Raw genomic sequence first — 26,427 nt, forward strand, 5'->3', positions numbered from 1 at the left:
GTCTCAGAGGCTGGGGTGCGGTCATTCGGCAACATCACTTCCAGTGGTCGGATCGGGAACAGGTTCTACCCATAAACGTGTTGGAACTGAGGGCCATCTTCTATACGCTTCAGCAGGCGGTGCACCTACTTCAGGCGAGGCCAGTGTGAGTACAGTCGGACAATGCGACCGCAGTTGCTTATATCAACCGCCAAGGTGGCACAAGGAGTCGCTTGGCCAAGCGAGAGGTGACTCGAATTCTGAGATGGGTCGAACGTCACAGAGTCCGGTTATCGGCTGTATTCATTCCGGGAGTGGACAACTGGGAAGCCGATTACCTCAGTCGTCAAGACCTTCACCCCGGGGAGTGGGCTCTACACCCTCAGGTATTTCAACAGTTACTTCGTTGATGGGGTCCCCCAAAGGTAGACCTCATGGCCTCCCATTTGAATCATCAATTGCCACGCTACATATCCAGAACTCGGGATCCCGGTGCAAAAGACATGGACGCTCTCACAGCTCCTTGACCATATGAACTGGTTTACCTGTTCCCTCCGTTTCCTCTTCTACCTCGAGTACTCAAATGGATCAAGAGGGAATCCACGTGGGTTATTCTCGTGGACCCGAATTGGCCTCGGAGAGCTTGGTATTCGAACCTCCTCCAGCTACTAGCAGACCACCAATGGCAGTTGCCTCTTCGTCCAGACTTGTTGCAACATGGGCCGTTGTTTCACCCAGATTTGACGCGGCTGCGTTTATTGCGGTGGCTCTTGAAGCCTCTTCTGAATAGTAAGGGAATTCCTTCTTCAGTGATTCCGACCATGCTCAGGGCTCGTAAACCTGTCACGACGGCTCATTACCACCGTATATGGCGAACCTATATGTCTTGGTGCGCGGCCAGGGTATGCGACATGAAGGCTTTTACACTGGCTCATCTTTTATAATATTTGCAAAAGGGTTTGGATGATGGACTACGTCTTGGCCTCAAAGTTAAAATTTCCGTCTTGTCGATCCTTTTCTAGCGGAAGTTGCCCATCATGCCAGAAGTGCAGACCTTTTTGCAGGGGGTGTCGCGAGTGCAACCACCTTTGTTCTGCCTACTGCTCCATGGAACCTTAATTTTGGTTCTGCGATTCCTACAGTCTTCGGTTTTTGAACCATTGATGGAGGTGGACTTAAAGTTTCTTACTTGGAAAACTGTTCTCCTTTTGGCCTTGGCATCAGCTCGACGAGTGTCTGATTTAAGCGCCTTGTTGTGTAAGCCACCTAATCTTGTTTTTCATGAGGATAGGGCGGAACTTCGGACGCACTCTGGTTTCCTGCCGAAGGTGGTTTCCGCATTTCATATTAACCAACTGATTGTGGTTCCTGCTTTCAAGGACGACTCAAAAGAACCTTTTTCTTTGTATGTTGTCCGAGTGCTTCACATTTATGTGGCTCGGATGGCGTCTGTGCGTAAAACAGATGCCTTGTTTGTCTTGTATGACGCGAGTAGGCTGGGTTGGCCTGCTTCGAGATGCATTAAGTTGACCATTAGGCAGGCCTACTTGAACTCAGCACGCCGACCTCCAGCAGTTATTTCGGCTCATTCCACTAGGTCTGTGGGTCCGTCATGGGCTGCCAGACGTGGTGCCTCTCTCTCACAGCTTTGCCGTTGCGGCTACCTGGTCGTCGGCTCATACTTTTGTTCGATTCTATAAGTTTGATACATTTGCTGCCTCCGCTTCGCGCTTTGGGCGGTTTGTCTTGCAGATTCCTCAATGCTCTCTTGCCCATAGGGACAGCTTTGGGACGTCCCCAACGTATTCAGCATCCAGTGTCCCATAGTGGATGCTTGAGAAAGGAGGATTTTGGTACTTACCAATAAATCCCTTTCTCGAAGTCCAAAGGGGACACTGGATGCCCACCCAGCACTGTTTCATTCTTGCGTTGTGGTTCAGGTTCAAGGATTGATTGTTTGTTTGTTCTTGTTTAATTGTTGTTCCTCTCTGTTTAGTCTCCTCTCGGCTCAGTTATTAAAACTGGGGCTTATGGGGGATAGAGGGGGAGGAGTCTGCATAATCTTTGAACAAGGTGTAGTGTGCCAGCTCCTGATAGCCAGCCGTGTATCCCAAACGTATTCAGCCTCCAGTGTCCCCTATGGATTTCGAGATAGGGATTTATCGGTAAGTACCAAAATCCTCCTATTGTGTACAGAGTCGCTGACATAAGATGGCGAGGCAAAGTAATGGGCATTCCTGGCCGATGTCTGGGTGGCGGCCTGAAGCAAGTGCAGAAAAAAAACGTTATATGAGCGAGTCAAAAAAAAAATTGCTTCACCGTCAGACGCACAGACCCTTCCACTGTGCCCATGCTCAGAGACATTGCATGTGCGATAGGCTGGTGCCCTTGGTGGACTATCTAGAACCACCAACTGAATTACACCTTGCATGGACAATGAAAGTGGGTGTCTCAGGACTTGTACTCTCCAGGTGCACACTTGTGTACAAGGGGAAGGCTGAGACTAGCATTGGCATATTATCACACCCACGACTCCACCAATGGGTACAAGTGCGGATGCAGCAGTTTTATCTCTGAATCAGGCCACGAGGCTTGTGATTGGTCCCAATCACCCTTGTCTGTAATACCGGTTTTACACCAACTGAGGCGGGTCGCAGCCGGGAGCCTGGCACAGGTGCTACCCGGCTGCGACCCGCCTCAGGCCCCTTTCCCACTGCTGTCTCCAACCCGGGTTGGTGACGTTGCCGGTGATGCGGCGGGGGCGGCGCTTGGAGATCACATGATGTCCATTCACTGTGAACGGGAGACAGATCGATGCGACTCGGCTCCCGTTTACACAGCACAGCTTGCTGGGTTGAACCCGCGTTCAACCGTGCAAGCTACCCGAGCTGGAATACCGGATCACTCAAACCGGATTATTCCAACTGGGCCCATTTACACTGCACCGCAGCACTGGTTATGCTCGCTCATCTGCAATAACCCGTGTTAGAAGCTGGTGGTGTAAAAGGGGTATAAGTAAGGTTTTGATGTAAAAGCAAATTTAGAGATTTGGAGATCTCCTTTTACTTGGGGGTTATACACCTGCCCACGACTGCTTGGTTTTTACTCTGACCAGGTTACAGGGGTTTTGTTCAGTGAAACAGAGGAAATAATCTAATCTGATGCTTCCATTGACAATACTAATTTCTACCTTCTCTACAAATCTCCCCCAGTTTATCTCGGTGATCAGTAAATGAAAATCAAAGCTAGAACATCCCTCCCATTTCTTACACTTTCATTACAAAAGTTAAAATTAAAAAAAAAATAGTCCTTGCAGACTTCAGGAATGTGTCCTCCCAACTCGAAGACACACAAAACACTGAGGCACTTGGGAGTATGGAGGGGGAGGAGGGTTAGACATTTAAATATTTAATTGAGTCTCTCCCTGCTATCGACCGTCCATATCCCAAGAGTACTCCAGTGCCCCCTATGGATTCAAAGAAAAGGATTTACCTGGTAAGTACCAAAATCCTATTTTTGTTTTTCTTCAGTTTTGCATTTCTCCAATCCCTTTATTCTTTCCCATGTAGAATCACTTGGAGGACTCTGCACAAGCCTATGAGCTGTTTTCGGTTATCATACACAAGGGTGGATGTTATGGCGGTCACTACCATGTGTATATCCGGGATGTGGACGAGCTGGGGCAGTGGAGTTGCCAGGTAGGTTCCTTGTTGAACTTTCATTGACAGAGGTTTTTACGGTTTGTATTTTTGTTTTTCAAAGACTTTTTTTTTTATTAGGCTCCAGAATAGGTCATAAAATAAGTGATGACGTTACAGTGAAAGGGTCGAGCAGATAAACCTCAATATATAAATTAACTGAACAGTCTGGTCATAATAGTACCGTCGTATTTTATAATAAATAAAAACGGAAAGGGGTGGGTGAAGGAGGGGGAGAAGAGCATTGACGCCAGCACATTTGGATGGGGAGAAGACGCGTGTCCTGGAGGATATAACATTTATGATTGACAATTTTCGCTACTTATCCCAAACTGCATTTTTTTCCCCTAAAGTGCTAAATGCATCCAATTAAAGCCAGATTTATACCACTTCTGAGCAGACAGAAAATGCTTATGAATGGAGAAAAGTGTTGTGCGAATATCCATAAATGTGGGAACACCACCACCCATATAGCTGGGATATAGTTATGATCCCGGCAGCATACTGACGCTGGGATGCCGGCTGCCAGAATGCCAACAGGGGGCACAGGACTAATCCCACTTGTGGGTGTCCACGACACCCATAGAATGGGCTTCGTTACGCTCGCACTCCTTTCGGCATTCTGGCGGGGCAGAATCCCAGCGTCGGCATGCTGACTGCCGGGATCCCCACCGCTGGTCACCTGATCCCAACCCACACAGCTAACTGAAATAACCATGTTCTATAAAATCAAATCTTGTTTTTTTTGTTTACATTTGGTACAAATGTTGACGGAGGTGTTTGTTCGTCATGTGTTTTTAATATAAGGTGACTTTTATCCGTGCCATGAGAGTCATTGGTCTAGTATTTTAATTATTCTATTAATGTAGGCATACAGATATTGCAGTGTGTGCTGACCATATTGTTTTGTTTGGCTTTCGGTATTAGAAGTGGAATTAGGCAATAATTCCCCGTCCTGAACAAAAACTTTTATTTTATTTTTTTATTTTTTTGAGCCTTCTAATCATTTCATTAGTAACTGTTTGATGCCTATTCATTGAGGACTACAGCACAGTAATGGGAGTGATTATATGACTGGTTACCAGACCATATGCATCTGATTAGTATAACAGTGGCTTATCTAGCAAAACAAATACTTAAGGGGGGTACTCACAGAGCGATCGCTGCTTAAAATCTAAGCAATCTGACTAGATTGCTTAGATTTTAAGCAGCGATCACTCCGTGTGTACCCCTCACAGCGATAGCGATGCGCAGCCCCGCGCATCGCTATCGCTGGTGCTAGATTGGCCTGCATGCAGGCCAATCTAGCAGGTCGCTCATTTCACCCGCGAACCGCTCAGCACACATCTCTCCACAAATCGGCCGTGTATATGGGCCTTTACGTAGGTCTTTGATGTCCGTTATCCTAACTCAAACCATTTGCAAATATACATAAGGGTTTCTCTATTTGAGAGGTGGGCCTAGAAATGCACTTCTCCAAAATGCAGCTGAACCATTTATTATTTTGATAAGCATCTGATAATTACATTTGTGATCGGTTGTTTTTCCCCCCCATTGATCTGTAATGCAGACAGAGAACAGGAAGACAGTAGTGGAGGATACTGGGGAAGAACAGGACTGTGCTGCTGATATTCTAGCCACTGTTATTGCAGAGGTATGCATGTTCCACATACAAGGCGGGGGGGTTTAAACTTCCACATTGTCCAGCGGAGCACATTACTGCTTAGTACAGTACACATTACTACTTATTACAGTACATATTAGTGGTTATTATAGTACACATTACTGCTTATTACGTTACACATTACTACTTATTACGGTACACATTACTGCTTATTACGTTACACATTACTGCTCATTACGGTACACATTACTGCTTATTACGGTACATATTAGTGGTTATTATAGTACACATTACTGCTTATTACGATACACATTACTGCTTATTACATTACACATTACTGCTTATTACGGTACATATTAGTGGTTATTATAGTACACATTACTGCTTATTACGGTACACATTACTGCTTATTACGGTACATATTAGTGGTTATTACATTACACATTACTGCTCATTACGTTACACATTACTGCTTATTACGGTACACTACTGCTTATTACGGTACATATTAGTGGTTATTACATTACCTCTTATTACGGTACACATTACTGCTTATTACGGTACACTACTGCTTATTACGGTACATATTAGTGGTTATTACGTTACACATTACTGCTCATTACGTTACACATTACTGCTTATTACGGTACACATTACCTCTTATTACGGTACACATAGCTACTTATTAGGATAAGGAACCTTGACCCCTCACTCATTCTCATACACTCCCCTATGGGGTGTGAGGAATACACCGCTGTGCACCCCCTACACCTTTCCCTGAGGCACATTATAGAGAATAGAGCTGTGGTCCTCCGGTAGAGGAGGCAATGTCAGTAGCTGATTCTTTCATCCTTTATTAGGCGGGTGTAGATAAAATGGTTCCTGTTGATCAGTTGAGTCAAAGACTTCTGGAACACACCGGATCTTCCTGGAACAAGGTGTACCGGAAACAGCACGGCGCCATCCGCAAGGTACAAGCATCCAGTAGGCATAAGCAAATAGAACGTGGTTACGAAGAACCTTGTGGAAATTGCATATCTGAAGTACATTATCTGAAGGGACTGTACTGAGAAAACATGCCTGGTTAGTTCTCGGAGGGGCCTTCAGGCAAACTGGGTAGCCCCCCAGGGAGGGGGGGGTTAGGATTCCCCAATAATGCTGTAAGTGTATAGGAAGTAGCGACAACCCTACTAGCGTTATAGCTGTTCTGTTAAGGTGACTGTATATAACTATTCTTGTTCATATTAGCAGTAGTTCATGTCCCAGTTGGAGCTTACAGCCCAAACCCCATACCACGCAGTCACACATGCTTGTCCGTAGCCAGTTCACCTACCAGTTGGCTAAAACCAGAGCAGCTGGTGGAACCCAACACAAGCACAGGTAAAACATACAGTACAAACTTGCACACAGATAGTGGCCTGGTCAGAATCAAACCCACTGAGTTTGCAACTAAGCTACCCACTGTGCAACCGTACCACCCAGCCCCATTTAACTGATTATTTGGAGCCAGTGGTTAAAGGGCAGACCTTAATCCAACCCCCTCCCTGCCCACCTCCCCTTAACTCTGATTTTCCAATAGAGAACATCTGTCTTTCAGTGTGGTAATTAGTCACTGGGCAAATGAAAGTGACAGCTGATGCACTCCATCTACTGTAGACTGTATATATAACTTTCTCTTACGTCCTAGAGGATATTGGGGACTCCGTAAGGACCATGGGGTATAGATGGGCTCCGCAGGAGACATGGGCACTATAAATAACTTTTAGTATGGGTGTGCACTGGCTCCTCCCTCTATGCCCCTCCTCCAGACCTCAGTTAGATCTTGTGCCCAGAGGAGATAGGGTGTATTACAGGGGAGCTCTCCAGAGTTTCTCTGAAAAATATATATATATTTTTTTTTTGTTCATACTGTTAACTGGTTGCGTATATTCCAGCTTATATGGTATGATTGGTGTGGGCTGGTATGAATCTTGCCCTTAGATTAACAAAATCCTTTCCTCATATTGTCCATCTCCTCTGGGCACAGTTCTCTGAGGTCTGGAGGAGGGGCATAGAGGGAGGAGCCAGTGCACACCCATACTAAAAGTTCTTTATAGTGCCCATGTCTCCTGCGGAGCCTGTCTATACCCCATGGTCCTTACGGAGTCCCCAGCATCCTCTACGGACTAGGAGAAAAAGATTTACCGGTAGGTTTAAAATCTTATTATTTCCCTGATTGTGTTCTTTGCTGAGTAAGCTGTTTCCTCTTTAGTTCCTACAGAGTCACCCCTCCATCTTTCAGCTAAGCTCAGACGGTTCGCTGGTGGGCTTAGCTCATACAGTAAATGGCATTGATCCACAATGTTGTAAGCAGAACAGTACAGGAAAGATGCCAGCTCCAAAGCCAGGTGCCAGCCATTGGTTTGACTTCAATGACTCCGCAGTGCAGTGCATCCAAGAAAGGGACATGGAAAAGCAATTCCAGGGCAAGGAGAGTGCATATATGCTGTTCTACCGCAGCAGCCAACTGAAGAGACCCCAAGAAGGTAACACTATATAGGGGGCATTTCTCAGGCTGCCAGGGTGTATAAGACAGGTATATTATGTGGAATCACTTTGTGTCCCTGTAGCAAAAGGCAATGTTCGGTTTGGAGTCCCTGAATACCTGTTACGCCAGATGGATCAGGAAAATGAGGAACTTCAGCGCAAGAGGCAGGTTTCAGCGTTCACCTTTCCCATTACTCCTCATTGTGTATGGTGCTAATGTACTGATCTCCCCTAACCAGCAGATCTAATGCTTATTATAGCTGTCACTAGACATCGGCCAACTAGTTCCCACGCTGGTTACATTATCTTTTGCCTGAGCTTTACCATAATAGTATTTTAAATAGACAAATATGTTACGGAAAGACTTGTATAATCAATTGTCAAACGAATATTATTGTGTTCTGGGATATTGGTAAAAATCTAGGAATGATTTGCTTTCCTGGTGTCAGTAGTAAATAATTACAGGGATATTTATCAAAGCTTGGAGAGAGATAAAGTACTAACTAATCAGCTCCAGACTGCCATATTACAGGGGGATGTAATTATGTCTCCTGACCGCCGGTCACAATACCTCCCCCTACATCCCGACCAGTTACAATCCCGACAGTCGGCACGCCGACTAGCAGGGATTAATCCCATTCATGGGTGTCCACGACACCCATAGAGTGGGAATACAACCTGTGAAGAGCGCAGCGAGCCCGCAAGGGGCTTGATGAGCTCCCCCCGCCCCCCCCCCCTGCTGGCATTCTGCAGTCGGTATGGTGACTGGCGGTCACGCATACCCAACCCATTACAGGCTGTGGGGCTGATTTATCAACGAGTATTATGATACGCAACAAGTTTTAAAACTCGTTGCCTATGATAAATAGTGCTCCAGACAATCAGCCAGTGTTATGTGTTTGAAAAATGACAGTTGTGGGCTGATTGGCTGGGGCACCATTTATCATACACAATGAGTTTTAAAACTCATTGCGTATGATAAAACTCCTCAATAAATTAGCCCCTGTGTCTGAAAAATATCAGTTAGGAGCTGATTGGCTGGTAGTTTATCTCTCTCTACTTTATCACTCTCCAAGCTATGATAAATATACCCCTCAGTTAGGGATATTCTTAAAAAATCCTCAACCCAAACGCTTCTCGCATTCCAGAACTGTTGCGCCCAGTGGAGTCCAGTCCATTAACAAAGGATCCATCCGTGTCCTTATGATGGGAGTCACGGCTGTGTCCACAGATGAGCGCATCTTCCTTTGTAATTAGGTCGCTGTCACAACCGACGTTTATTTGCATTCATTCATTTTAGGTCAGTTTTCGGGAATGCCCTATGTCTCTGATCATGCGATAACCACTGGGGTGACACTAGAGACTGATGTCTATATAATGCACTTGCATAAGTGACATACGCAGAAAGTGATTGTTTTAGAGCAGGCATGTCAAACTCATGGTCATCCAACTGTTGTGAAACTACTCCCAGCATGCTTTACCAGCTGATCAGTGGAAGGTATGCTGGCAAAGCATGCTGGGACTTGTTGTTTCACAACAGCTGGAGGGCCACGAGTTTGACATGCCTGTTTTAGAGGATGACCTTTTCTGGTTATGCAGGATGGAGTCGGACAGAACAGCCAACAGCATGAACCTCCGTCTTCACCTCGCGTCAGGCTATCGGTTTGATAATGGTGCTCTTCACCCAGTCATCTCCCAAGGAGACAGCACCTTAGACATAAGTGTGGATCGGCGAGGGACCGTCAGCGACTTGAGACAAACTGTTTTCCAGGTAATCGTTTGAATGCCTATAACTCCCCCAATTTCATGTTTGCCGTGTTTCTTCATTCCCTCCTTTTTATACTTTTGTGTTTTTGCCTTTTTATTTTGTCTGTGGATTACTAGACCGGTTTCTGCTTTTCTTTACCAGGCATGGGTGATTTGCAAGCCAAGCAAATGTGGTTTGCTCTCCAGCACCCAATCTGCATATACTAGGAGCTGCATAGAGTAGATTAAAAACACTGGTGCAGATTTATTAAGCTCGATGAAGTGATAAAGTGGAAGGTGATAAAGGACCAGCCAATCAGATCCTTACTGCCATGTCACAGGCTGGGTTTGAAAAATGAGAGTTAGGAGCTGACTGGCTGGACTGTTATCACCTTCCTTTTTTTTCTTTTTCATCCACTAGGGGTCACTGGAGTACTCTTAGGGATATGGACGGGCTTTAGCAGGACAGGCACTGAATATTTAAATTTAGTAACTCTCCTCCCCTCCATACTCCCATAAGTACCCCAATGTTTTTTCGGTGCTCACAGGAGTGACAGCATGAGTGGATTCTTCCACACATACTTAAAAAAAAAATCATATTTTTTTCATATTTTTTTTTCATATTTTTACACAAGCACATCCCTTCCAAGCTTATCAAGAAGCTTTGGTCCGGGACAGTGCACGCTGCAAGAAGCAGCTAATGGCGTGTCGGCGCTCACACAAGGAGCACCCTCACAGCCACAAGCAGCTCAGTCTCTGACCTGCAGGTAAGGCTGGACGGAGCTTACAGAAGAACCCCCGTCATAGCCCCTCACTAGAAGAATCAGGTGTGCGGGGGGGACAGAGCGGTCAGCTCACGCTGCCGCCCCGCTGTGTGGGGAACATGCTGGTTTGTATGCGCCGCCTGGAAGTAAGGAGCACTAGCGCTCACAGCGCCCGCCAGAGCCGCCCCACCCGCCGCTCACCACCAGAGCCGCCGCCGCTGCTCAGAAGTAAGCAGCGTTCAGAGCCGCCGCCCGTCGCTCACAGCCGCCGGCTGCTACGGCCACTCAATGCCGCTCCCTGCACCCGCTCCCGTCCGCTGGAGGGAGAAGTTAGACGGAGTTCAAGGGGGGGAGCAGAGGGGGGAGAAGTCTGTCCTCTGAGGCAGCGCAGCTGCAGAGGGGGTGGAATGAATGCCCATAGCAGCAGCAGCATTATAGGCAAGGCTGCATGGGCTTACAGGGATATTGCATAGGCTGTTAAGTCTATATTAACAGGGTAGTTACAGGTTATAAATGTGTATAGGCACGTATTTATAACCTGAGATGTTACTATGTCTGTAAGCATGGCATGGGGGCCATTTTAACCATGCTTCCTGTTTCTTCCTGTTTATGATTCCAGAACGTTCCTGTCCTACAACACTACTCCACCGGATGGCGCAGGGGTGTTAGTGGGAATTTTGGATCAGGTTTCTTATAGTCTGGCCATGTGCACTGCACTTCGGCCATATGTACTATATATATATATATATATATATATATATATATATATATATATATATATATATATGTATGTATGTATATGTATGTTTTGTAAATACAACCACAAATACATTTCACCTCCGATTTCATCTCCTGACCCTCAATGGGCAATACTAGCGGAGGTAATGGTTGGGTTGCAATCAGAATTGGCCGCCACTCGACAAGTGCGGGAAGCGGCAAGATCTGAGTCTCGGGTGAGACCGCCAGAGATACCAGAGGGGTCTCAGCCCTTGCAAAGGTCTAAGTCTAGTTCGGGTCACAAAGATAGTTTTCATTTGTCTTATAATTTACCAGTTTCTGCTATGTTGTTTTCTGACGATTCAATGTCAGACCTCACTGCGCAAGATGAGCATGAGGAAGGTAAATTGGACCAGCAGTCAGATAGTGAGGATATTGACAGCCCGCGGACAGAGATCTCCAATGTGTTTTCCTTTTTCAGTATCTCTTAATAAGCTGTTAATAGAGGCATGGCAGAATCCGGATAAACTGTTTTCGATACCTCGCCGGTTTAAGTCTAGTTACCCGTTTCCAGAGTCTGTGACATCTAAATGGGAGATTCCTCCAATGGTGGATTCGTCTGTGTCAAAACTTTCAAAAAAATTAACCATTCCAGTACCAGCTGCTACTACGCTTTAAGAGCCGTCAGAGCGTAAGTTAGAAGCTATGCTAAAGTCGATGTGCTGCTTAGACCTGGTTTGGTTTGAATTTGGGTAACTAAGGCGCTGATTATATGGATAACAGAACTCAGGTCCGCTCTACAAGACGACCACCTTATACTTCGCGCTGATCAAATCTGTGAAGCTGCTGAGTATCTATATACAGCTTCTGCGGATGTCTGTCAGGTCAGTTCACGCTTTTCAGCGTCTCTTGTTACGGCACGATGGGCACTCTGGCTGCGTTCTTGGCAGGCGGAGGCAGAGGTCAAGAGAGGAATAGAAGCGTTACCTTACGCTGGCAAGAAGTTGTTTGGTCCTGAATTGGACAAATTGATTTCTGAGGCCACGGGGGGTAAGTCTGTTTTCCTACCATTGCCTCCAAAGGCACCTAGAAGGAAATATTCTGGACCAGCATTCAAATCCTTTAGCCCCCTGGTAGAGGACGTGGTTTTCAACAAACCACCACCCGTCGTCAGTACGCTAAGCCCACCGACGAGCCAGGGGCATGACTGGCTCCCAGCCCATCTCAGAACTTCAGTTGTGGGGGCACACCTTCAGACGTTCCATTTGGCGTGGTTCCAGACATCCACAGATGGGTGGATCCACAATTTAGTGTTAAAAGGTTACAGAATAGAGTTCGATTGTCTCCCACCAGTGCGGTTTTTCAAAACAGGACTGCCTGTGTCAGAAGACAAGAAGACGGTTCTGCAAATCGCAATTCAGTCTCTGCTAGATTCAGCAGTTTTGATTCCGGTCCCGGTTCACCAACAAGGTCGGTTATTATTCCAGTCTTTTTGTAGTACCAAAGCCGGATGGCTCGGTCAGACCAATATTAAACCTGAAGGGTCTCAATCAGTACGTCACTTACTACAGATTCAAGATGGAATCCCTGCGGTCAGTAATTGCAGGTTTAGAGCCACAGGAATTCATGATTGCGCTGGATCTCAAGGATGTGTACTTACACATTCCAATTTGGCCACCTCATCAGAGGTTCTTACGTTTTGCGGTACTGCAAAACCATTACCAATTTCAGGCTCTACCGTTTGGCCTCTCGTCAGCGCCTCGGGTATTCACCAAAGTGATGTCTGTGATGATCGCTCATCTCGGATCCCTAGGAGTGATAATAGTTCCGTACTTGGACGATCTACTCATCAAATCTACGTCTCAACAGATACTCCTACAACATGCCTTGCTGACATACAATGTGCTAGTTCAGCACGGTTGGATGGTCAATTTCAAGAAATCAAATCTGATTCTGTCTCAATGACTTCAATTCCTAGGAATGATTCTCGATACGGTGAATCAAAGAATTTACCTACCAGAACAGAAGGTACAGAGTATTCGTCATCTGGTACAATTAGTACTCAAGCCACGCACAGTCTCGGTACATTTGTGCATTCGACTGTTAGGGAAAATGGTGGCGGCTTTCGAAGCACTTCAGTTCGGAAGATTTCACTCACGTCCTTTTCAACTGGATGTGCTCGCACAGTGGTCAGGCTCGCATCTGCAGATTCACCAGATGGTGCGGTTGTCTCCACGGGCCAGAGTATCTCTACTCTGGTGGCTCAAAGTACACAATCTTACCGCAGGTAAACGGTTCGGCGTCTGGAATTGGATAATTCTAACGACGGACGCGAGTCTCAGAGGTTGGGGAGCTGTGGTCCAATATTGTCAGCTCCAGGGTCTCTGGGCGGATCACGAAAGATTGCTGTCTATAAATGTCCTGGAACTCCGGGCAATTTACAACGCGCTGTGACAAGCAGTGCACATGCTCCGGTCTCAGACTATCCAGGTGCAGTCAGACAACGCGACGGCAGTCGCGTACATCAACAAACAAGGAGGAACGAGAAGCCGCATGGCCATGCGGGAAGTAGCTTGAATCCTCAATTGGGCCGAGCATCACCAAGTGATATTGTCGGCAGTGTTCATTCTGGGAGTGGACAACTGGGAGGCGGATTATCTCAGGCGTCGGGATTTTCATCCAGGAGAATAGGCATTAAATCCAGAAGTGTTTCTCTAACGTCCTAGTGGATGCTGGGAACTCCGAAAGGACCATGGGGAATAGCGGCTCCGCAGGAGACTGGGCACAACTAAAAGAAAGCTTTTAGACTACCTGGTGTGCACTGGCTCCTCCCACTATGACCCTCCTCCAAGCCTCAGTTAGATTTCTGTGCCCGGCCGAGCTGGATGCACACTAGGGGCTCTCCTGAGCTCCTAGAAAGAAAGTTTATTTTAGGTTTTTTATTTTACAGTGAGACCTGCTGGCAACAGGCTCACTGCATCGAGGGACTAAGGGGAGAAGAAGCGAACCTACCTGCTTGCAGCTAGCTTGGGCTTCTTAGGCTACTGGACACCATTAGATCCAGAGGGATCGACCGCATGGAACTGGCCTTGGTGTTCGTTCCCGGAGCCGCGCCGCCGTCCCCCTTACAGAGCCAGAAGCAAGAAGAGGGCCGGAAAATCGGCGGCAGAAGACATCAGTCTTCACCAAGGTAGCGCACAGCACTGCAGCTGTGCGCCATTGCTCCTCATGCACCCTTCACACTCCGGTCACTGAGGGTGCAGGGCGCTGGGGGGGGGGGGGGGCGCCCTGAGCAGCAATAAAAACACCTTGGCTGGCAAAAATATCACAGTATATAGCCCCAGAGGCTATATATGTGATAAATACCCCTGCCAGAATCCATAAAAAAGCGGGAGAAAAGTCCGCAAAAAAAGGGGCGGAGCTATCTCCCTCAGCACACTGGCGCCATTTTCTCTTAACAGTGCAGCTGGAAGACAGCTCCCTAGGCTCTCCCCTGTAGTTTGCAGACTCAAAGGGTTAAAAAGAGAGGGGGGGCACTAAATTTAGGCGCAATATTGTATATACAAGCAGCTATTGGGAAAAATTCACTCAATATAGTGTTAATCCCTAAATTATATAGCGCTCTGGTGTGTGCTGGCATACTCTCTCTCTGTCTCCCCAAAGGGCTGTGTGGGGTCCTGTCCTCAGTCAGAGCATTCCCTGTGTGTGTGCGGAGTGTCGGTACGGCTGTGTCGACACGTTTGATGAGGAGGCTTATGTGATGGCAGAGCAGATGCCGATAAATGTGATTTCGCCCCCTGTGGGGCCGACACCAGAGTGGATGGATAGGTGGAAGGTATAAACCGACAGTGTCAACTCCTTACATAAAAGGCTGGATGACGTAACAGCTATGGGACAGCCGGCTTCTCAGCCCGCGCCTGCCCAGGCGTCTCAAAGGCCATCAGGGGCTCAAAAACGCCCGCTCCCTCAGATGGCAGTCACAGATGTCGACACGGAGTCTGACTCCAGTGTCGACGAGGTTGAGACATATACACAATCCACTAGGAACATCCGTTACATGATCCCGGCAATAAAAAATGTGTTACACATTTCTGACATTAACGCAAGTACCACTAAAAAAGGGTTTTATGTTTGGGGAGAAAAAGCAGGCAGTGTTTTGTTCCCCCATCAAATGAATGAATGAAGTGTGAAAAAGCGTGGGTTCCCCCGATAAGAAACTGGTAATTTCTAAAAAGTTACTGATGGCGTACCCTTTCCCGCCAGAGGATAAGTTACGCTGGGAGATATCCCCTAGGGTGGATAAGGCGCTCACACGTTTGTCAAAAAAGGTGGCACTGCCGTCTTAGGATACGGCCACTTTGAAGGTACCTGCTGATAAAAAGCAGGAGGCTATCCTGAAGTCTGTATTTACACACTCAGGTACTAGACTGAGACCTGCAGATAGTGCTGCTGCAGCGTGGTCTGTAACCCTGTCAAACAGGGATACTATTTTGCGAACATAAGACGTCGTCTTATATATGAGGGATGCACAGAGGGATATTTTGCCGGCTGGCATCCAGAATTAATGCAATGTCCATTCTGTCAGGAGGGTATTAGAGACCCGACACTGTACAGGTGATGCTGACTTTAAAAGGCACATAGATCTGCCTTATAAGGGTGAGGAATTGTTTGGAGATGGTCTCTGGGACCTCGTATCCACAGCAACAGCTGGGAAGAAAACATTTTTACCTCAGGTTTCCTCACAGCCTAAGAAAGCACTGTATTATCAGGTACAGTCCTTTCGGCTTCAGAAAAGCAAGCGGGTAAAAGACGAGGGAAGAGGGAAAAAGCTGCACCAGTCAGCCAGTTCCCAAAATCAAAATTCTTCCCCCGCTTCCTCTGAGTCCACCGCATGACGCGGGGGCTCCACAGGCGTAGCCAGGTACGGTGGGGGGCCGCCTCAAAAATTTCAGCGATCAGTGGGCTTGCTCACAGGTGGATCCCTGGATCCTTCAAGTAGTATCTCAGGGGTACAAGCTAGAATTCGAGGCGTCTCCCCCCCGCCGTTTCCTCAAATCTGCCTTGCCGACAACTCCCTCAGGCAGGGAGGCTGTGCTAGAGAAAATTCACAAGCTGTATTCCCAGCAGGGGATAGTCAAGGTGCCCCTACTTCAACAAGGACGGGGTTACTATTCCACACTGTTTGTGGTACCGAAACCGGACGGTTCGGTGAGACCCATTTTAAATTTGAAATCCTTGAACACATACATAAAAAAATTCAAGTTCAAGATGGAATCGCTCAGGGCGGTTATTGCAAGCCTGGAGGAGGGGTATTACATGTGATAAAGCTAAATATTTATCTTATATGATACCCTTTATGAGGTCTAAGAACACTGTACGCTATCTACGTATGAAGTACCGTAAGGGTACGCACGTTGCGTAACAATCGCTTAGCCGTAGTCGAGACGCTCAAGCGTCACGTTCGCTCACGGCCAAGAGATCACTGGCAGGCACGCTATTGGCTGCTGACTAACGTAATGATTCGCTATAGCGTAGCGGACGCTCGGGACCACGAGGAGATCACCAGCGGCGCTGACGCTCACAATGTTAAACCTTTATATCTAAACCATAAACAATGAAATATGCTGTAAAACCTTAGTGTAGAGATAGGGTGTAGATGCAACCTAGTGTAACCTTATTAACTTAAAAGCTGTTTGAGCGTCACCGACGCTCTGAGAATACTAAACACTATAAGAAATACACAGATACCGTGCTTAGGGTCCAACGCCTAATATATATGTATTTTGAATGATATACTTGCAAAAGAATTAATACAAATACAAATCATACACTTCAATATAACATAGACTACCTAACCAGATAACTACACAGGAAATATAATACAATTACTATTTAAAGGAAAATAAGAGAGAAGGAGGAGAAGGGAGAGAGAGAGAGAAATTGGCCCACAATAACAAGAAGATCAATATAGTTGCGGAGAAACACTTACGCACAAGGGGAAACGATCGCATGCGCCTCGATATCCAGCTCCCGATTATCAGCAATGAGAACCGTTGAAGAGAGTGAACTGGATATGGTCGGCCTGCCTATTTATGCCCCACACACAATACAATTCAAGGGTCCCTACAATCTCATTGTTCATTGGACACAGGAATTCGGCTTCGCATTATAACAAAAGGTCATAGGTTGATTCATACAGGTGGGCTGTGACTGCTTCCAACTGTTCAGGTGGGTGGGACACTGAGTTTCCCGCCGCATGACTAAATAAGAACAAATAATAGTAAATGGACATAAACTTCTTATGTCCATAACTATTCGCACGAGCGATTAATCCGCTCCAAACCAACACCGGAATATTGCTATTTAAATACTCTTCCGATGGGTACCAAACACCACTGTATGACCCCTGTTAGACCCTTCGTACAATACAAAGAGGGATCTCTCTGTTCAGGAACATGCTAGGTTAACTAAACTTTCAGAATCTATCAAAGGGACCATGATCTACAAAATACATTATATAGTGAAAATATGTAACGATTGAGTCGCACGCTACGATCACATAAACTCTACCGTAAATACGCATACCGTGCGCCTGCGGGTGCCCGCGACTGTGAGTATGCGCACGTACGGGAGAGCGTACGCATGCACAGCACGGACCTGTGTGAGGTGCAAATATGGTAGTGTGCATAGAGATATTTTTCTGACTTTGACACATGGTATCCCTGGACATCAAGGAGGCTTACCTACATGTCCCCATTTACCATCCTCACCAGGAGTACCTCAGATTTGTGGTACAGGATTGCCATTACCAATTCCAAACACTGCCGTTTGGACTGTCCACGGCACCGAGGGTCTTTACCAAGGTAATGGCAGAAATGATGATACTCCTTCGAAAAAGGGAGTTTTAATTATCCCGTACTTGGACGATCTCCTTATAAAGGCGAGGTCCAAGGAGCAGTTGTTGGTCGGAGTAGCACTATCTCGGGAAGTGCTACAACAGCACGGATGGATTCTATACATTCCAAAGTCACAGCTGGTTCCTACCACACGCCTACTGTTCCTGGGAATGGTTCTGGACACAGAACAGAAAAAAGTGTTTCTCCCGCAGGAGAAAGCCAAGGAGCTGTCATCTCTAGTCAGAGACCTCCTGAAACCAAAACAGGTATCGGTGCATCACTGCACACGAGTCCTGGGAAAAATGGTAGCTTCTTACGAAGCAAAATTCCATTCGGCAGGTTCCATGCAAGAACCTTTCAGTGGGACCTCTTGGACAAGTGGTCGGGATCGCATCTTCAGATGCATCGGCTGATAACCCTGTCTCCAAGGACCAGGGTATCTCTACTGTGGTGGCTGCAGAGTGCTCATCTTCAAGAGGGCCGCAGATTCGGCATACAGGACTGGGTCCTGGTAACCACGGATGCCAGCCTTCGAGGCTGGGGGGCAGTCACACAGGGAAGAAATTTCCAAGGACTTTGCTCAAGTCAGGAGTCGTCCCTACACATAAATATTCTGGAACTGAGGGCCATTTACAATGCCCTAAGTCTGGCAAGGCCTCTGCTTCAAAACCAGCCGGTACTGATCCAATCAGACAACATCACGGCAGTCGCCCATGTAAACCGACAGGGCGGCACAAGAAGCAGGATGGCGATGGCAGAAGCCACAAGGATTCTCCGATGGGCGGAAAATCACGTCTTAGCTCTGTCAGCAGTGTTCATTCCGGGAGTGGACAACTGGGAAGCAGACTTCCTCAGCAGACATGACCTACACCCGGGAGAGTGGGGACTTCATCCAGAAGTCTGCCAACTGTTGGTAAACCGTTGGGAAAGGCCACAGGTGGACATGATGGCGTCCCGCCTAAACAAAAAACTAGATATTGCGCCAGGTCAAGGGACCCTCAGGCAATAGCTGTGGACGCTCTAGTGACACCGTGGGTGTACCAGTCGGTTTATGTATTCCCTCCTCTGCCTCTCATACCAAAGGTACTGAGAATAATAAGAAAACGAGGAGTAAGAACGATACTCGTGGTTCCGGATGGGCCAAGAAGAGCTTGGTACCCAGAACTTCAAGAAATTATATCAGAGGACCCATGGCCTCTACCGCTCAGACAGGATCTGCTACAGCAGGGGCCCTGTCTGTTCCAAGACTTACCGCGGCTGCGTTTGACGGCATGGCGGTTGAATTCCGGATCCTAAAGGAAAAGGGCATTCCGGAGGAAGTCATTCCTACGCTGATAAAAGCCAGGAAAGAAGTAACCGCAAACCATTATCACCGTATTTGGCGAAAATATGTTGCGTGGTGTGAGGCCAGGAAGGCCCCAACAGAGGAATTTCAGCTGGGTCGTTTTCTGCACTTCCTACAGTCAGGAGTGACTATGGGCCTAAACTTGGGTTCCATTAAGGTCCAGATTTCGGCTCTGTCGATTTTCTTCCAGAAATAATTGGCTTCACTGCCTGGAGTTCAGACATTTGTAAAGGGAGTGCTACATATTCAGCCCCCTTTTGTGCCTCCTGTGGCACCTTGGGATCTCAACGTGGTGTTGAGTTTCCTAAAATCACATTGTTTTATGCCACTTAAAGCTGTGGATTTGAAATATCTCACGTGGAAGGTGGTCATGTTATTGGCCTTGGCTTCGGCCAGGCGTGTGTCAGAATTGGCAGCTTTGTCATGTAAAAGCCCTTATCTGATTTTCCATATGGATAGGGCAGAATTGAGGACTCGTCCCCAGTTTCTCCCTAAGGTGGTATCAGCTTTTCACTTGAACCAACCTATTGTAGTGCCTGCGGCTACTAGGGACTTGGAAGATTCCAAGTTACTGGACGTAGTCAGGGCCTTGAAAATTTATGTTTCCAGGACGGCTGGAGTCAGGAAAACTGACTCGCTTTTTATCCTGTATGCACCCAACAAACTAGGTGCTTCTGCTTCTAAGCAGACTATTGCTCGCTGGATTTGTAGCACAATTCAGCTGGCGCATTCTGCGGCTGGATTGTCGCATCCTAAATCAGTAACAGCCCATTCCACAAGGAAAGGGGCTCATCTTGGGCGGCTGCCCGAGGGGTCTCGGCTTTACAACTTTGCCGAGCTGCAACTTGGTCAGGGGCAAACACGTTTGCTAAATTTTACAAATTTGATACCCTGGCTGAGGAGGACCTTGAGTTCTCTCATTCGGTGCTGCAGAGTCATCCGCACTCTCCCGCCCGTTTGGGAGCTTTGGTATAATCCCCATGGTCCTTTCGGAGTTCCCAGCATCCACTAGGACGTCAGAGAAAATAAGATTTTACTCACCGGTAAATCTATTTCTCGTAGTCCGTAGTGGATGCTGGGCGCCCATCCCAAGTGCGGATTGTCTGCAATACTTGTATATAGTTATTGTTAACTAAAGGGTTATTGTTATGAGCCATCTGTTGAGAGGCTCAGTTATGTTTCATACTGTTAACTGGATATGGTATCACAAGTTATACGGTGTGATTGGTGTGGCTGGTGTGAGTCTTACCCGGGATTCAAAATCCTTCCTTATTGTGTCAGCTCTTCCGGGCACAGTATCCTAACTGAGGCTTGGAGGAGGGTCATAGTGGGAGGAGCCAGTGCACACCAGGTAGTCTAAAAGCTTTCTTTTAGTTGTGCCCAGTCTCCTGCGGAGCCGCTATTCCCCATGGTCCTTTCGGAGTTCCCAGCATCCACTACGGACTACGAGAAATAGATTTACCGGTGAGTAAAATCTTATTTTTCACATGTTGGTCCAGAGGTGGGGTTACCCACAAGTGGACCTGATGGCATCTCGCCACAATCCCCAAACACCCCAGTATGTGTCCAGAACGCGAGATCCAAAGGCAGTGGCAGTGGATGCTCTCGCGATCGCGTGGCCGTACAGCCTCGTGTATCTGTTTCCACCGTTTCCGCTGCTTCCTCTGTTGCTAAAACGGATCAAACGAGAGTCCGCCACAGTCATAATAGTGGCGCCTCATTGGCCTCGGAGAGCATGGTTCTCGGATCTCCAAGGACTACTCGCAGACGATCCTTGCCCACTCCCGCTACGTCCGGACCTGTTACTGCAGGGTCCGTTCCTTTACCCCGATTTAGCGCGGCTGCGTTTGACGGGGTGGCTGTTGAGACCGCCCTCTTAAGAAGAGGGGGCATGTAGGAATCTGTTGTACCAACCATGTTACGTGCTAGAAAGCCAATTACGGCAGCTCATTATCACAGAATTTGTCGTGCCTATATAGGTTGGTGTGAAGCTCGGAATTTTCCGACATCATCTTTCAGGTTATCCCGTCTTTTATTATTTTTACAGACGGGGTTGGATGGAGGACTACGGTTATCTACACTAAAGGTGCAGGTCTCTGCCTTGTCAATTTACTTTCAAAGGCGTTTGGCTCTTTTGCCGACTGTACACACCTTTCTGCAGGGTGTCCTCAGAGTACAACCTCCATTTATACCACCTACAGCGCCATGGGACTTGAATTTGGTTTTAGTTTTTTTACAGTCTTCATATTTTGAACCCTTACAACAAGTGATTGTTAAGTTTCTCACTTGGAAAAAAAATTTCTCCTAGCCTTAGCTTCGGCAAGGCGTGTTTCAGATTTGGGTGCCTTGTCATGCAAGCCACCGTATTTGGTGTTTAATGATGACAGAGCGGAACTTCCCGCTTTCCTGCCAAGGGTAGTGTCATCTTTTCACATCAATCAACCAATAGTAGTTCCTGTGTTATCAGAAGATTCAGGAACTTTGGATGTGGTACGCGCACTACGCGTTTATGTAGCCCGAACGTCTACGGTTTGTAAGACGGATACATTGTTTGTTCTCTATGATGCTGTCAAGATGGGTTGGCCAGCTTCCAAGCAGACCTTATCCAGATGGATTAAACTGACCATACGTCCGGCTTATCTTCATGCTAGGCTACAGCCGCCTACATCAGTTACAGCTCATTCCACACGTTCTGTGGGAACTTCATGGGCAGCAGGTCGTGGGGCTTCTACGACGCAGCTTTGCCGTGCGGCTACTTGGTCATCAGTGCACACGTTTGTGCGCTTTTACAAATTTGATATGTTTGTGGCATCAGCATATAGCTTTGGCCGCCTAGTGTTACAGGTGCCAAACAGCTGTCCCGCCCAAGGGGGAAACTTTGGTACGTCCCAAGAGTACTCCAGTGACCCCTAGTGGATGAAAAAGAAAATAGGATTTTGGTACTTACCAGGTAAATCCTTTTCTTTGAATCCATAGGGGGCACTGGACGCCCACCCAGAGCAGTTTTACCTTCCTAGTGGTAAGTTCAGTGGATCTTATGGTAACACATTCTCACCGACTTGTTCAAATGTACAGGTTATATCGGTTATGGTGTCAACTGTTTAGTTGTCAGTTACGTTATGTGTCAACTTTATTGTTGTCCGTTATGTTATAATGTTATATGTAATTCTCCATTGTCATCCTCTCTATCGCTCCTGTTCGGCTCAGTAAAAAACACTGAGGTACTATGGGAGTATGGAGGGGAGGAGAGTTACTAAATTTAAATATTCAGTGCCTGTCCTGCTAAAGCCCGTCCATATCCCTAAGAGTACTCCAGTGCCCCCTATGGATTCAAAGAAAAGGATTTACCTGGTAAGTACCAAAATCCTATTATCACTTCACCGAGCTTAATAAATCTACCCCACTGTACTCACATTAAAACATAGAATTTGATGGCAGATAAGAACCTCTTGGCCCATCTAGTCTGACTTTATTTAAATTTTTTACCTTTAGATAACTTCCACCATCTATTAGTTAATAAGGACAAAAAGTACCCTACACTCTATGCTGATAGCAACAGGGAAGACCCGCCTTCCATGACATCTCAGTTAGAATGCCGGTGATGATAACACTGGAGGTGATTATTAGGTGGCTCTCATGCAGTACTCTAAGGAGTACAGCAGATCCCAAGTTTGTGATGTAGAACAATAAGGAGAAGCCATGTGGACCATGCCTTGTGAAGATGTGAGGAAGGGAAGCAGATGGATACTGGAAATGGGGTCACAAATGGTGAAGGCTGAGGTTTCGAGGAGCTTATTGCTCAGGCCCAAGTTATAGCTCAACTGTAGGAACTCCAGAAGGTGCAAGATGAGAGAGAGCCTGAGAAGGAGATCCACACTCAGGAAGAGATGTATTATAGTGGCACATAACGTGCCACTGTAGAGCTTCCTGCTTCTCCTCTTTACTGAGGAAGCAACGCTAACAAGAAGTATTAACATCTCGTTTGTCGGAGTGGGGGAGTAAAAACTCTCCCCTCCAGCGATCCATAACTACTTCCCCATCATCCTAGTGCTGATGCGCTGTGTCTCTCCTTCCAGACGTCTCCACTAGGCATATGTAAAATCTCACTACTGTCCCGAAATCTCCTGTGCAGCCTTGAGCCCGGCAGCCCCTACAGTGGCTGTTTAACGAGACTACGACACCTGCAGCTGCCAAATTCTATAGGTGCAGGTGTCGGAACAGTCAGTGCCACTGACCATTCGTATATTGCCTTGCACATCGGCATGCTATCTTACAGATAGAAGCACTGATTATGACGGGAGCACAGCTCCCCAGGTTTACACACACATCGTGGTCATTTTACATACATTCCGTTAAAACGGTATCTGCGAATGTTATGTGATGCAGATACCATTATACCCCGTAATGGAATAAAATATATCTATACCACAGTGACATCCTGACCCCTGCACTTTCTATAAACTCAGTGTTGCCTATGGTTTATCATGTTGCTGCCTCCTAACTATGTGGTTCTGTTGCAGTACTCTACTGTACAAACTCTTTACTCAGCACCATCCACTTCTGCTGTTAGTATTGGGGTTTATAGCAAACTGATTAACATCCTTTATCCTGTTTTTGAGAGATGACCAAATTGAAAACAGTATGTAACTCTTGTAAAGCCGATGATTGCATTAAACCTCTTCTTGGGATGTTATTGATCCGCTGACGTGGCTGTTGTTGCAGTTGTTGGACGAGTCGGTAGAAGGACATGTATTGAGCATCGCAAAGCTTCTGCCGGCAGGTTTGCATGTCTTCCAGGACCTGTGTGGTGAGTGTTTAAAGGTCCAGCAGTTAATGAAATAGGGAAACAAGCGAGTTCTAAAATATATAGTTTGCAATTAGGTAGTGTACAGCTCATTCAAATGTCATATATTATGCAGAATTACATATAATTCAATTTAAAACAATAAATTAATATTTGCCAACCGGGCCATAGTTGGAAGAGGTGCTGAATTTCTCAAAATAGTATATATGGCAATTAACATTTATAAACAACAGTTTGTGGAGACAGCATAGTACTACCATCTACAGTGGGGAATCACATTGCGGGTAGAGGTTAGAGGATGGATCATATTTAGCACTCACATGTAGGATAATATATTGGCTGGAAAATCAGTGTTGGTCCTTCATATTGGCTGGAAAACTGCTGTATGCAGCAGTTATGGTAACATAATCTTTTGTGGACGCACAGTGATCTCATGGAGTTCAGAATTATGTGGGTCCCAGACCACCTCTTGCCATCAGACCACCCCAAATGCCCATCAGACCCCCACATGCCCCATATGTGCTAGTCAGACCTCCCCATTGCCATAACACTTTCCCAAAATTGACCCTTAAGTGTCTATCAGACCTTCATCATGCCATCAGACCACCCCATATACCTTAAGTGCCTAATAGATTTCCCCCTTAAATGCCAGTCGGACCTCCTCATGATATCTCCCCACTCCCACATGCCCTTTAAGTGCCAAACAGACCTACCCAAAGTCTTTACACACTCCAAATGGCCCTTCATTTCCAAAGAGGTCTCCCTTACACCATCAGACCACCTGCACATGCTCCTTGTGCCAAATAGATGACCCCATTCCATCAAACCATCCGCACATGCACCTTGAGTGTGAATTGGACCTCCTACAATCTCAGCAGACACCGCCCACATACAGAGGCACAACATCTGTGACTACATGGTAAGGGGATGGGTGGAGGCAGAGAGACTGCATCCACACTGATCTCCCCACTCTGGATCCACCACAGGATAACCTTATCTGACCTGCCAGTGCAACCTGCAGGAATCCTCTTCCATTAAACTGAAAGCAGGTGGAGGGGACCTATAACTAGGAATTGTTATATGGGGGGGTTTATTCCATGATATTAATATCATGGATTTGTGGCTTTACATGGGTCGATCCTGTTGCTCTACCCAGAAAACAGGATCACTGCCCAGTGTAATCACACAGGTGATCAAAATGAATGAGATCCAGCCAATCACCACACAGCTCTGGCTGACTATCACGGGGTCTTCTAGCGCAGTCATAAGATAACCACAAATAGTTTTCTTCTGCAATTACCAGCATGCCTGATGAGTGTCCCATTTTCCAGAAAACAACTTTCTCTAACGTCCTAAGTGGATGCTGGGGACTCCGTAAGGACCATGGGGAATAGCGGCTCCGCAGGAGACTGGGCACAACTATAAAGAAAGCTTTAGACTACTGGTGTGCACTGGCTCCTCCCACTATGACCCTCCTCCAGACTTCAGTTAGTATCTTGTGCCCGGCTGAGCTGGATGCACACTAGGGGCTCTCCTGAGCTCCTAGAAAGAAAGTATATTTAGGTTTTTTATTTTACAGTGAGATCTGCTGGCAACAGACTCACTGCAGCGAGGGACTAAGGGGAGAAGAAGCGAACCTACCTAACAGGTGGTAGTTTGGGCTTCTTAGGCTACTGGACACCATTAGCTCCAGAGGGATCGACCGCATGACCCGACCTTGGTGTTCGTTCCCGGAGCCGCGCCGCCGTCCCCCTTACAGAGCCAGAAGCATGAAGAGGTCCGGAAAATCGGCGGCAGAAGACTTCGGTCTTCACCAAGGTAGCGCACAGCACTGCAGCTGTGCGCCATTGCTCCTCATGTACACCTCACACTCCGGTCACTGATGGGTGCAGGGCGCTGGGGGGGGGCGCCCTGAGGGCAATATATGACACCTTGGCTGGCAAATCTACATCATATATAGTCCTAGAGGCTATATAGATGTAAAAATACCCCTGCCAGTATTCCAGAAAAAGCAGGAGAAGTCCGCCGGAAAAGGGGCGGGGCCATCTCCCTCAGCACACTGGCGCCATTTTTCCCTCACAGCTCCACTGGAAGGAAGCTCCCTGGCTCTCCCCTGCAGTCTGCAAGCTACAGAAGGGTAAAAAAGAGAGGGGGGGCACTAAATTTAGGCGCAGGATATATATTTATATAAAAAGCAGCTATAAGGGAAAACACTCATTTATGGTGGGATCCCTATGTTATATAGCGCTCTGGTGTGTGCTGGCATACTCTCTCTCTGTCTCCCCAAAGGGCTTTGTGGGGTCCTGTCCTCTGTCAGAGCATTCCCTG

General features: G+C 47.0%; 1 protein-coding gene across 3 annotated transcripts in view; it reads left to right on the plus strand.

Annotated features, from left to right (window-relative positions):
• The window catches only part of USP40 (ubiquitin specific peptidase 40), a 125,053-nt gene that overhangs the window by 43,148 nt on the left and 55,478 nt on the right, over positions 1-26,427 (plus strand). For all 3 annotated transcript variants that reach the window (XM_063933252.1, XM_063933253.1, XM_063933254.1), the window contains exons 8-14: positions 3,549-3,677; positions 5,248-5,331; positions 6,162-6,272; positions 7,553-7,826; positions 7,911-7,992; positions 9,427-9,598; positions 24,018-24,102. In XM_063933252.1, coding sequence (XP_063789322.1) covers positions 3,549-3,677; positions 5,248-5,331; positions 6,162-6,272; positions 7,553-7,826; positions 7,911-7,992; positions 9,427-9,598; positions 24,018-24,102 — 937 coding nt within the window. The remainder of the gene's footprint in view (positions 1-3,548; positions 3,678-5,247; positions 5,332-6,161; positions 6,273-7,552; positions 7,827-7,910; positions 7,993-9,426; positions 9,599-24,017; positions 24,103-26,427) is intronic.

This window comes from Pseudophryne corroboree, chromosome 7 (genome assembly GCF_028390025.1).
Source record: "Pseudophryne corroboree isolate aPseCor3 chromosome 7, aPseCor3.hap2, whole genome shotgun sequence".
In the NCBI taxonomy this organism is placed as follows: domain Eukaryota; kingdom Metazoa; phylum Chordata; class Amphibia; order Anura; family Myobatrachidae; genus Pseudophryne; species Pseudophryne corroboree.